The following is an 11,519-nucleotide window of genomic DNA, read 5'->3' as shown; positions in this document are numbered from 1 at the left end:
AAAAATATTAGAAAAATTAAAAAACGTCCAAGCAATTGACTTTACCATTTTTAGACCACTTGACTGACCCCACAAGTTTTTGCCCATATAGTGTAATAAAAGCAAAAATATATTTTAAAAATATTCTGTAAAAAATTCATTTTAATTGAGCATCGGTACACGTAGTCTTATATCCTGTCCTTGACCTATACACACTTTCTTCAACTGCACAGCCCAACTACAGACATTTTATAAATTCACTGCAAAATTATATTTGTAAAGATGAACACGTGGTGATGTTATTTTAGCTTATACCATTTAACTCCTTATAGGTAATGGTGTTAAATTCTCCAACGTGATTTGTCAGAAGGTTTTGATGAATTTTTCGACAACCCTAAAACAAAAGTTGGGAACGCGGTGTAAAATGTAAATAAAAACATATCTCATAAACCCATATGTTATTCAAATAGAACATAGAAAACCTATCAAACATTTAAACTGAGTAAATGTACCATTTTAAGGAAAAAAAAATAAGGTAATTTTGAATCGGATGGCCAAAACACGTCTCAAAATTGTTGGGACAGAGGCAACAAAAGGCTGGAACAGTACGTGTTATTAAAAAGAAAACAGCTGGAGGAACATTTCGTAACTAATTAGGTTAATTGGCAACTTTATTGGAATTGGGGTTGTATAACAGTAACCTTGACAATAATTCCAGCTCTAAATCACAGGATTATACGAATGAATTTGTTCTAATATGTAAGCGTTTTATAGCAACACAGGTACTTGTATGGAGGACGCTTCACATGAACAGATTTTTTTAAAAAATGTTTTCTGTAAGGAGGGATTTATTTAGTGTTTTGGATGGAGTCTCCAGCGTCAGCACTTTGTAACAGTCAGCGCTAAAACCATGAATTGACGTTTTCCAGGACTGAGGAGTATGTGCGTTCCGATGTCTAGATAACAGGACAAGCTGCATTTTTTTTGTCTTATTATATTTAAGAGAGACAACAAGAGACTGTCTGGTGAGGAAATAACTGTTTATAGCTCTTATAACACAAGATATAACATGAACTGACTTGCCTTGTGGATGTTTCACAATATTAAATGGGTAAAAAAAAAAAAAAAAAAGTGTTCTTTAAATAACCCTTATTCCACAGTGATGTTCCACAACATAAAATGTAACTATAAATGGATAAAAACAAATTACATTCATTAAAATGTTGTTGTTGTTGTTGTTTTTTTTAATGTAATCATTGGCAAGTTGCTGTGGTAAAAGAGGACTAAAACACATCCCAGTATACTGTTATAGAAAATGACACAACTTCAGGGTGGTAAAAGAAACTCCACCTCACGTTGAGCCACATCACACCGCATTGTTGTTAATTATTTTCCAATAATATTTACATTTATGGTATTTGTCAGACGCCGTTATCCAGAGAGCACATGCCCCCCCCAAATGCTTTATACTACGACTCATTCAGGAACTAGGTTGAAACAAGAGGTGTAAGATTCAAGGGTTTATGGATAATGAATATAGAAGTATATAGTTCTATAGATAGAAGTTGCATTAATAAGATTATGACTGGTTTTTAGACAGGAAATCTGTTAGTCTAGCTGAAAAAATAAACAACATGACACTCTTTTGCTTTCGGCCCTTGTTTGAGTCCATAGTGTGTGTTTATACTTGTGAAGACTTGATCAGATGTGCTTTAGGAAGTCTGGACAGGTATGATTTATTACTGATGAAACAGACAGAATGACTAAACCCTGTTAAGAGCATGTGTATCTCTGCACGGATATGTCTGAACACGTGATTTTGGAAAGATTAGTGACCTAGGGCTTTCTCTCTCTCTCTCTCTCTCTCTCTTTTTTACCCAATTCTCCTTCTTCTTCTCTTTACAAGTCTGCTTTTCAATATCGTTTATTTTATTCCAACAAACCAGACAGTAAGGATGTTATACACAATACTTTAGGACCTTTTATACAATAAAAGCAAAGTGAAATTTCAGTAGGTAAGAAGTAAATACATCAGATAAATCTTTCACACACACTTCATTATGCTCACCGTGGGGTTTATTTCAGTCACGAACATTTCAGCAGCACATCACTTTTGTAATTAAATAGTGTAGACCAAAGAGTGCCGATGAACATGGTCGGTTTTATAAGTTTATGTGTAATCGTGTAGGTGTGAACACACACACGCAGACATGGGTTGGGCTTTCTTTCTTCCTCGACAGGTATTACACAATGAAAAGTAAACACTGTTCATGCAGGGTCATATTCTTCCATATTCCAGAGACACACAGTTACTGTCTGTTGAACTTCAGTCTGTTAGTAGTCTAGTTTTGAAGTAAAATCACGTTCACAGCTAGACGTACAGTATATTCAATGCAAAATTCCAGAAAATAAAACAAACCCTGTATAACGGCTTATTTGGGCAGTAAATGCTGATTTCTTTATATTCAAAAGAAAAACGCACTATAAGTAACAAGGATTTTTCACATTTTCCATCTATTGATATATTATGACATGAACAGAGCCAACCCTCACCGAAAGGTCGTTATTTATTCCAAGCATTTGTTAAATAGCCCAGCTGACACACTTGTAGGTACGTCGTTACGAGCTCAGTGAATTTCAGCTGACGTGAAGACATTTAAAGACGGGTGGGTAACGCAGAGCCAAAAGCTGTGGATTTTTAAAGGTTATTTCCTTAATGGGCAGAAAGAAAACACAGGCAAATGTTTGCTCAGCGTCAAGCGCCAAAAATGAAGGGTATGAGAAGAAGTCTTGTAGAGCATTGTAGAGCATAAAAATGTCTTCTTTTTTTTTTTTTTTTTTGGGGAAAAGGACAAAGCAGAAGATAATGTAGTCCACCAAAAGCCATAAAGCATAGCAGAAGTATGAGACGTACACGAAACAATATCATGCTTACAGTTACACATATACACTCACTGCCACGTTAATACGAATACCTGTACTATTGCTCATTCATGCGATTATGCGATGTGGCAGCAGCGCGCTACAGCAATGTATTATGTGTAAGTCGTGCAGATACATGTCAAGGACTTCAGATAATGTTCTCCTCAAACATCGCCAGGCTTGGGGAGTAACGGAGTACATGTAACAGCGTTACGTCAAAACAAAGGTATCAGATTACAGGTACATTTTGTGTGGGGGGGGGGGAGGAGGGGGGGGGGGAGGGAATACTATCAGGATGACATTTTTTTCATTTAAAATCAAAGAAATGAATATTTTGACATAACACAATATAGACAGCTGCTTGATTATAGTTCTGGTTCTCTCTCGCCAGTCGTGACTCACGTGAGCAACCTCCTGGTGCAGTCGCAAAATAAGTTCATTTTGTTAGAAATGAACACGCATTGTTGTCTGAAATTATTTTGCTAGGGTGACCGTACGTCCTCTTTTTCCCGGACACGTCCTCTTTTTCGGACCTTAAAACGCTGTCTAAATTTGAGAAAACGTCCCCGGCGTTAGTTTCATTATGATGTGCTTATGGTCTAATACTGCATCATGTGTGCGCATGTTTGCATTGCTTTAACCCCTCTCTGTAATTCCCGCCTTCTCAAACACCGATTGGTGGATTATAAAAGGCTCGCAGCAACTATTGGCCAAATTCCTGCCTCTGAACCATTAACCTACTCTCAACTTGACAATAGCAGGAGATGCCAGCTGCGCCGAGTCGAAACAACGCCCACGCCCATATAAGGTCATTTTGTAATTTTTTCATATTATCACATCGCTTCGTATTACACGGTCATTTAAATGTGTAAATGATGGCAGAAGGTTCACTCGTGGCATCTGATATTTTAATTTTATTCCATGGACATTCAGAAGAATGTAGGGAAAAAAATGTAAAACGTGGGCAGTGTGAAAATAATTTGATTGATATATATTTATGCGATGTATTAAAGTCTGCATTCATAGTAACACTGTTACAAAAGAAGAAAAGGTGTCCTCTTTTTGGAAAACCAGAATATCTAATATGGTCACCCTAGCTTCTGTGATGTGATGTTACCCGCATCAGGGACAGTATAAAAAATCTTAAATTTAAATAAATTAAAATCTTTTATTTCTTTATTTATTTCATTAAAACAAATCCAAACATTGAACATATTTCTAAGCTTACATTAAAGCTCTAAATAAAAGTACTTTAGATCGTATTGCTTTTCGCTTGACTTTATTTACATATCTGACCTTGAAGTCATCCAAAAATAATCACATTACATTATTTTTCATATCGTGATATTTGGATTACGTTGCTGATGAACACCTAAATAATGAATCACTTCGTTTTTTACGAAGTGATTTGTAACTGTAACCAAAAATGCGATCTCGGTGGCTTTGATCCTGGCATGGTTGTTGTTGCCAGTTTGAGTATTTCAGAAACTGCCCAGCTCCTGGGATTCTCACACACGACACTCTCTAGAGTTTACACGGAATGGTGCGGAAAACAACAACAACAACAAAAAAAACCATCTACCGTGTAGCAGTTCGCTTGTGTTTGATAAATGGTGTCACTTTAAAACATTTAAGAGTTGGTTTCCTTTTAATGGCTGTAATAATAATAAAAAAATCTTCATATATTAAATGATATATTGATTCATATATTATTAATATGTAAATGAATAGAAAGTACGAGAAGAGGTCTCGCAGGGCGGGGTGCAGCTACGACGCAGTTTATGTGGACGTACAAAACAAAAGCGACTGTAGTACAATAGAAGAAGATACAGCGTGACACAACTAGCAGAAGCAGAAGTCTCATAAAACCATGAGTCCACACTGAAGATGTTTCATTCACGATGGCATGTCAGAAGAAGCGTTGCTGAGAAACACACGGAGGCTTTTCTCCCAGTTTCAGTGAATTACCGAGAAGTCTCTGAGAAGGTCCAGCTGCACACTGATGTAGAAGATGTCGTAAAGCAGTGGTCAGCAACCCTGTTCCTGGAGATCTACCTTCCTGAAGACTTTAGCTCCACCCATAATCGTGTCCACCTGACCATCCAATCATTGCCTAAAGAAGTTCTTGATCAGCTAAAACAGGTGCGTTCGATTTTGTTCGGAGTTGAAACCTGCAGAAAGGTAGATCTCCAGGAACAGGGTTGATGACCACTCTCGGAAAATATTTCATACCACAGCGCTGTTGAATTCTCGGATCCGATCGGCCAGAAGGTGTCGATCAATATTCTATAACAGTAGCTCTGACGGTCGTGCTGGGTCTAATTGCAAATCGCCGGGTTATGTTAATGCATTTCGTTCTAAGACGTTATCGTTTCTATGGTAACAACTTACACAGAGACTTGTCTGGTTGCAGACCGTCCGCGGAATCTTTGAAACGCAGTTTAAGAACGCGTTGGAATTTAAGAAAGAAAAGTGTAGACTTGTTAATATAGCGAATACGCTTTCTGTAAAGAGTTGTTTATTTAAGCACGTATGGAAGGAGTCTCCAGTTTCAGCTCTTTGTGTAACAGTCAGTAGGTTATCTGGCATTGCAGGTTTCCCCGTGACCCTGAAAAGGATGAAGCGGTATAGAAGATGGATGGATGGATGGATGGATTTTCAAGGTGGAGCCGAAGACATCCTACGACACGTCGATTTCTTCACGAGCGCTCGGCGAACACGGCGGTGTTGAATTAACGCCTGGGGTTAGTGTTCATAGTCGTTCGGGATTTTGGGACTAATCCAGATCTCGCAGCGTTTTCCCGGACTCACTTGCGTTTCTGCAGCTGTACAGCCATTTGATCACTCGAGCGTTGCGCTCTATAACGGACGAACCTTGTTGGCGAGTCTCTTTCACGTCTTCCTCTTGACGCCCGTCGATGTCACCGCTGGTGTGTGAAATCTCGCCGTCTGACGTGGCCACGCTTACGCTCCGGACCTTTGCTGCGACACACCACGAAATATCGTTACCATGCACCCTGTTATAGATATACTACATATTGACTCATACAAAGAATGCTTCAGAGGGGAGAAAAATCCCATTCACATTTTATCCGTCTCAAATTTAGTACGCCTCACTGTCACGCTCAGGGTTCTCCACGGGTTCTTCGAGCGTTTATTGGATAATTAAGAGTCGTTAAAAAAAAGCTATGTGGAACCATCTCTAATAGGGAAACACTCTCTGTTGTCGTTTCGACGTAGAACCTTTAAAGGGTTCGAACGCTTAAAAGTTTCTAATAGTGTAGCTTATATACAGTATGTACACACACTGGAGGGAGGGGGTGAGGTGTTTGGAGAAAAAATAGAAGATCTACCTACACCAAGACTCTTAGAAAACACGTTCTTCAACAGGTTCTTTGTATAGTTAAGGGTTATTAGCTTCCTAGAAGGGTTCTATTTTGCTTAAGAACCAGGCTGTTGTAGGGTTCTACACAAAGTCTGTTTTAATGGTGAGGATTATTACTCGTCACGGTGTACAGCGAGTTCCGTAACAGACCGTGCGATAATGTGTGCACTCCATGTGAGATTATAAACTGAAGATCCTCTACTGATAGATCTGTGAGGAAATCAAGTCACTGCATGGTGCTTACGTCGATCAGCGCAGAAACGGCTCGTCGGTATGATGAACGCAGCGCCGCTCCTGGAGAAACAACGCTAAGTGGTGAACAGGACGTGTTTGTGGCTGAACACTGCTGGCTCAGAGGCGAAACGGCCATTCTTCAAAGTGAGCTTGAGGTAATGAGGATGTGTTTTTCTGTCCATTCGCATGTGTTGTCGCTTTGGACTCACTGCATGAACGATCGGAACTGTAGGCTGGTAACGTTTATTAATTAAAGTCGGTATTTTAAATTCTACCTTGCTCAAGCATTTAAAAAAAAAAGCATTTCACATTTCGCCTCATCCTACGCCTTCCTCCTGTTGGTGGCTTTTAGATGTCACTAAACTGGACATCGGTAAGGACATCACTTTATGTCTTCTAAGATCTGTCCCTGTTTCTATCCTTGTTTCTCTCTGTCCCTCTCCCTCTCTCTCTCTGTCCCTCTCTCCCTCTGTCTCTCTCTGTCTCTATGTCCCTCTCTCCTTTGTCTGTCTCTGTCCCTCTCTCCCTCTGTCTCTCTGTCCCTCTGTCTCTGTTTCTCTCTCTCCCTCTGTCTCTCTGTCCCTCTCTCCCTCTGTCTCTCTCTGTCTCTGTCCCTCTCTCCCTCTGTCTCTCTCTGTCTCTCTGTCCCTCTCTCCCTCTGTCTCTCTGTCCCTCTCTCCTCTGTCTCTCTCTCCCTCTGTCTCTCTGTCCCTCTGTCTCTGTTTCTCTCTCTCCCTCTGTCTCTCTCTCCCTTTGTCTCTGTCCCTCTGTCTCTCGCTATCTCTCTGTCCCTCTGTCTCTCTGTCCCTTGCTATATCTCTGTCCCTCTCTCCCTCTGTCTCTGTTCCTCTGTCTCTCTGTCCCTTCTCCCTCTGTCTCTGTGTCTCTCTCTGTCTGTCTCTTTGTCCCTCTCTCCCTTTGTCTCTCTCTGTCTCTCTGTCCCTCTCTCCCTCTGTCTCTGTCCCTGTCTCTCGCTATCTCTCTGTCCCTCTGTCTCTCTGTCCCTTGCTATATCTCTGTCCCTCTCTCCCTCTGTCTCTGTTCCTCTGTCTCTCTGTCCCTTCTCCCTCTGTCTCTGTCTCTCTCTCTGCCTGTCTCTTTGTCCCTCTCTCCCTTTGTCTCTCTCTGTCTCTCTGTCCCTCTCTCCCTCTGTCTCTGTCCCTGTCTCTCGCTATCTCTCTGTCCCTCTGTCTCTCTGTCCCTTGCTATATCTCTGTCCCTCTCTCCCTCTGTCTCTGTTCCTCTGTCTCTCTGTCCCTTCTCCCTCTGTCTCTCTCTCTGTCTGTCTCTTTATCCCTCTCTCCCTTTGTCTCTCTCTGTCTCTCTGTCCCTCTCTCCCTCTGTCTCTCTGTCCCTCTCTGTCTGTGTCCCTCTCTCCCTCTGTCTCTCTCTGTCTCTGTCCCTCTCTCCCTCTGTCTCTCTCTGTCTCTGTCTCTGTCCCTTTGTCCCTCTCTCCCTTTGTCTCTCTCTCTGTCTGTCTCTTTGTCCCTCTCTCCCTTTGTCTCTCTCTGTCTCTCTGTCCCTCTCTCCCTCTGTCTCTCTGTCCCTCTCTGTCTGTGTCCCTCTCTCCCTCTGTCTCTCTCTGTCTCTGTCCCTCTCTCCCTCTGTCTCTCTCTGTCTCTGTCCCTTTGTCCCTCTCTCCCTTTGTCTCTCTCTGTCTCTCTGTCCCTCTCTCCCTCTGTCTCTGTCCCTGTCTCTCGCTACCTCTCTGTCCCTCTGTCTCTCTGTCCCTTGCTATATCTCTGTCCCTCTCTCCCTCTGTCTCTGTTCCTCTGTCTCTCTGTCCCTTCTCCCTCTGTCTCTGTGTCTCTCTCTGTCTGTCTCTTTGTCCCTCTCTCCCTTTGTCTCTCTCTGTCTCTCTGTCCCTCTCTCCCTCTGTCTCTCTGTCCCTCTCTGTCTGTGTCCCTCTCTCCCTCTGTCTCTCTCCGTCTCTGTCCCTCTCTCCCTCTGTCTCTGTCCCTCTGTCCCTCTGTCCCTCTGTCTCTGTTTCTCTCTCTCCCTCTGTCTCTCTGTCCCTCTCTCCCTGTCTCTCTCTGTCTCTCTCTCCCTCTGTCCCTCTGTCTCTCGCTATATCTCTGTCCCTCTCTCCCTTTGTCTCTGTTCCTCTGTCTCTCTGTCCCTTCTCCCTCTGTCTCTGTGTCTCTCTCTGTCTGTCTCTTTGTCCCTCTCTCCCTTTGTCTCTCTCTGTCTCTCTGTCCCTCTCTCCCTCTCTCTGTCTCTCTGTCCCTCTCTGTCTCTGTCCCTCTCTCCCTCTGTCCCTCTGTCTCTGTTTCTCTCTCTCCCTCTGTCTCTCTCTGTCTCTCTCTCCCTCTGTCCCTCTGTCTCTCGCTATATCTCTGTCCCTCTCTCCCTTTGTCTCTGTTCCTCTGTCTCTCTGTCCCTTCTCCCTCTGTCTCTGTGTCTCTCTCTGTCTGTCTCTTTGTCCCTCTCTCCCTTTGTCTCTCTCTGTCTCTCTGTCCCTCTCTCCCTCTGTCTCTGTCTCTCTCTCCCTCTCTCTGTCTCTGTCCCTCTCTCCCTCTTTTCTCTCTGTCTCTCTGTCCCTCTCTCCCTCTGTGTCTCTCTGTCCCTCTCTCCCTTTGTCTCTGTCCCTGTCTCCCTCTTTTTGGGACAACCCAAATAATCTTGCCATCAAAAAATTGTGCAGCACCAAAACAACAATAAAATACAGCTGATGGCTAGAAACAACAGTTATATCATCCTGTATTTAGTAAAATGAAACCCTTTTAAACCGGATCTATTTAGCTCCATGGCTGTCCTTTCACTTAAGTGAGTAGTCATTGGTGTGTGGTGCTTACATTTTGGGACAATAAGACTTAAATAAGTTTTGGGGGTTTTTTTTAAACAGGAAATGACTCTATTCTGCCCTCTGAACAAAGTTACTGAACAAAGTTAAGGGTTCTAGATTGGACCTTTTTTCTAAGAGTGTAGAGTTGCCTGGTTCCTGATCAGGTTCTGGATGCAGGGATGAAGGTGGAAGGAGCCTTTAAGAGGCACGTGAGAAGGCCCAGATATAATGCTATTGATTAGCATTTTCAAAGCAACGTTCTGTCCGTAGGAGTCTGGAGAAAGTTCCATTACAACCATATTTAACATTAACAGAAAAAAACACCAAACATAGTTATCCGTGAAACCTTTAGGATAAACCTGGATTGATGGATGGATGGATGAATTGAGTGATTGATTGATTGATTGAGTGAGTGATTGAGTGAGTGAGTGATTGATTGACTGATTGAGTGAGTTAATTGAGTGAGTGATTGATTGATTGATTGAGTGATTGATTGATTGAGTGATTGAGTGAGTGATTGAGTGAGTGAGTGATTGATTGAGTGATTGATTGAGTGAGTGATTGATTGATTGAGTGATTGATTGATTGAGTGATTGAGTGTTTGATTGAGTGATTGATTGAGTGATTGATTGAGTGATTGATTAATTGAGTAATTGATTGAGTGAGTAATTGATTGACTGGTTGATTAATTGATTGATTGAGTGATTGAGTGAGTGATTGAGTGAGTGATTGATTGATTGATTGAGTGATTGAGTGAGTGATTGATTGATTGATTGATTAATTGAGTAATTGATTGAGTGAGTGATTGATTGATTGGTTGATTAATTGAGTGATTGATTGATTGATTGAGTGATTGATTGATTGATTGATTGAAGAAAAATCGTTAAACTTCATGTGCTCAACATCTGGTGCAAATCCCTACCGTAGGAAAGTTCACGCTCATCCGAGCGCGAGGAGAAATTTTCTCTGCCCAGGGACTCCACGACGTCGCTCTCGAGGCCGCAGTACATGAAAAACGAGTCGAAGTCGGCGAAGTTTTTAGAATAGCGCGAGCTGATGTCGGAGTGCGAGCGCGACACCCCCTTCCTCGCGCGCTCCGACTCGGACCCTCCTGCTTCAATAGCTCTTCTCGCCACGTTCACGCGCTCGGGCAACGGGCCGTTATCGTTGTCTTTATCTTTCCCGTCCTCTTCCGCCTGAGCTTGTTCCGTGTCGGATGAACTTTCAGCGTTCTGACCGGCTGAAACCGGAGCGCCTGCGCGGTTCCTCTCTCTCAGTGATTTGAGTAAAGTCCGTTTGCGCCGGTAGTTCGCGCCCGGTGAGCTTCTCTGCAGGTCGCACTTCTGTCTGTACAGTAAGATCGAGTCCGGTCGTTTCTTGGAGCTGTTCCGCTTCGCGAGATTTGCTTCCTGTTCGGAAGCAGGTGTACCGGGAGCTGGTGCGCTCCGCTCGGTGGACCCTCGGCCGCAGGGGGAACCTGTACCGGTAACCTGCTCGGGGGCGGAAGGTGAACTCGTCACCTGTGGGCTCTTCACGTAGTTGGGCTTGGTGGCCGCGAGCCTCTCCGCTGCGCTCGCGCGCACGTTCCCCTCGCGCTCCAGCTCCATTTGCTTCCTCAAGTACCCGGGCCCCTTTTCCAGAATCCGCGACGTGCCCAGCATTGCAGATCTCTCTCTCTCTCTCAAACACACACACACACACACACACACACACACACACTCGGCTATAACATCAAAAACGAGCTAAAAGCGTTAAAACCGACTCGGATTCTCAGTCGGTGTAACACACATCTGGAATTTGTACTGGGAGAGTCGGTCCTGTTACTACACGTTACAGCTCTGCACCGAGCACGCGCTGTTGACGTACACACCTTTACCTGGGATTTTCTTACACACACACGCGCACGCGCGCGCGCGCTGTTTCCTCCAATCACACTCTTACCTTACACATTCCACCTCCTCCTGCGTTTCCTTACACACCTATGACCAGGGTCGGGAAGGTTTACTTTAAAAACGTGTTCAGTTCCAGTTAAAAAATGACTTCATAAAAATGTCATCAGTAACCTCCTCCACTGATCTCAGTATGAAAGTAATGTAAGCTGATCCTTTTTGGATGACTTCAAGGTCAGATATGTCAATAAAGTCCAGAGAAAAGCGATACGATCTCAAAATCTTTTTATTTTAGAGCTTAAAAACATGTTTACTGTTTGGATTT

General features: G+C 43.1%; 1 protein-coding gene across 2 annotated transcripts; it reads right to left on the bottom strand.

The window, feature by feature from the left end:
- Nucleotides 1-5,663: 5,663 nt before the first annotated feature.
- Nucleotides 5,664-11,010, bottom strand: fam110c (family with sequence similarity 110 member C). Of its 2 annotated transcripts, none has more exons than XM_053644128.1 (2): nt 10,228-11,010; nt 5,664-5,883 (listed from the first exon to the last, which is right to left on the bottom strand). In XM_053644128.1, exons 1-2 carry the CDS (start codon nt 10,964-10,966, stop codon nt 5,678-5,680), a joined length of 945 nt encoding a protein of 314 aa, XP_053500103.1. In that variant the 5' UTR covers nt 10,967-11,010; the 3' UTR covers nt 5,664-5,677. The 2 variants fall into 2 exon arrangements, with proteins under 2 accessions (XP_053500103.1, XP_053500104.1); XM_053644129.1 differs by having other exon boundaries at nt 5,796-5,878.
- Nucleotides 11,011-11,519: the final 509 nt, after the last annotated feature.

Source organism: Ictalurus furcatus, chromosome 15 (genome assembly GCF_023375685.1).
Source record: "Ictalurus furcatus strain D&B chromosome 15, Billie_1.0, whole genome shotgun sequence".
NCBI lineage: Eukaryota > Metazoa > Chordata > Actinopteri > Siluriformes > Ictaluridae > Ictalurus > Ictalurus furcatus.
The sequence above is the reverse complement of the archived record's forward strand: the minus strand, read 5'-3'. Positions and strand labels throughout refer to the sequence as shown.

Coding starts and splice junctions, on each gene's coding strand:
- fam110c (XM_053644128.1), bottom strand. CDS start 10,966: ATGCTGGGCACGTCGCGGATTCTGGAAAAGGGGCCCGGGTACTTGAGG. Junction 5,884..10,227: donor TGAGCGTGAACTTTCCTACG/GTAGGGATTTGC, acceptor GGTGTGTCGCAG/CAAAGGTCCGGAGCGTAAGC.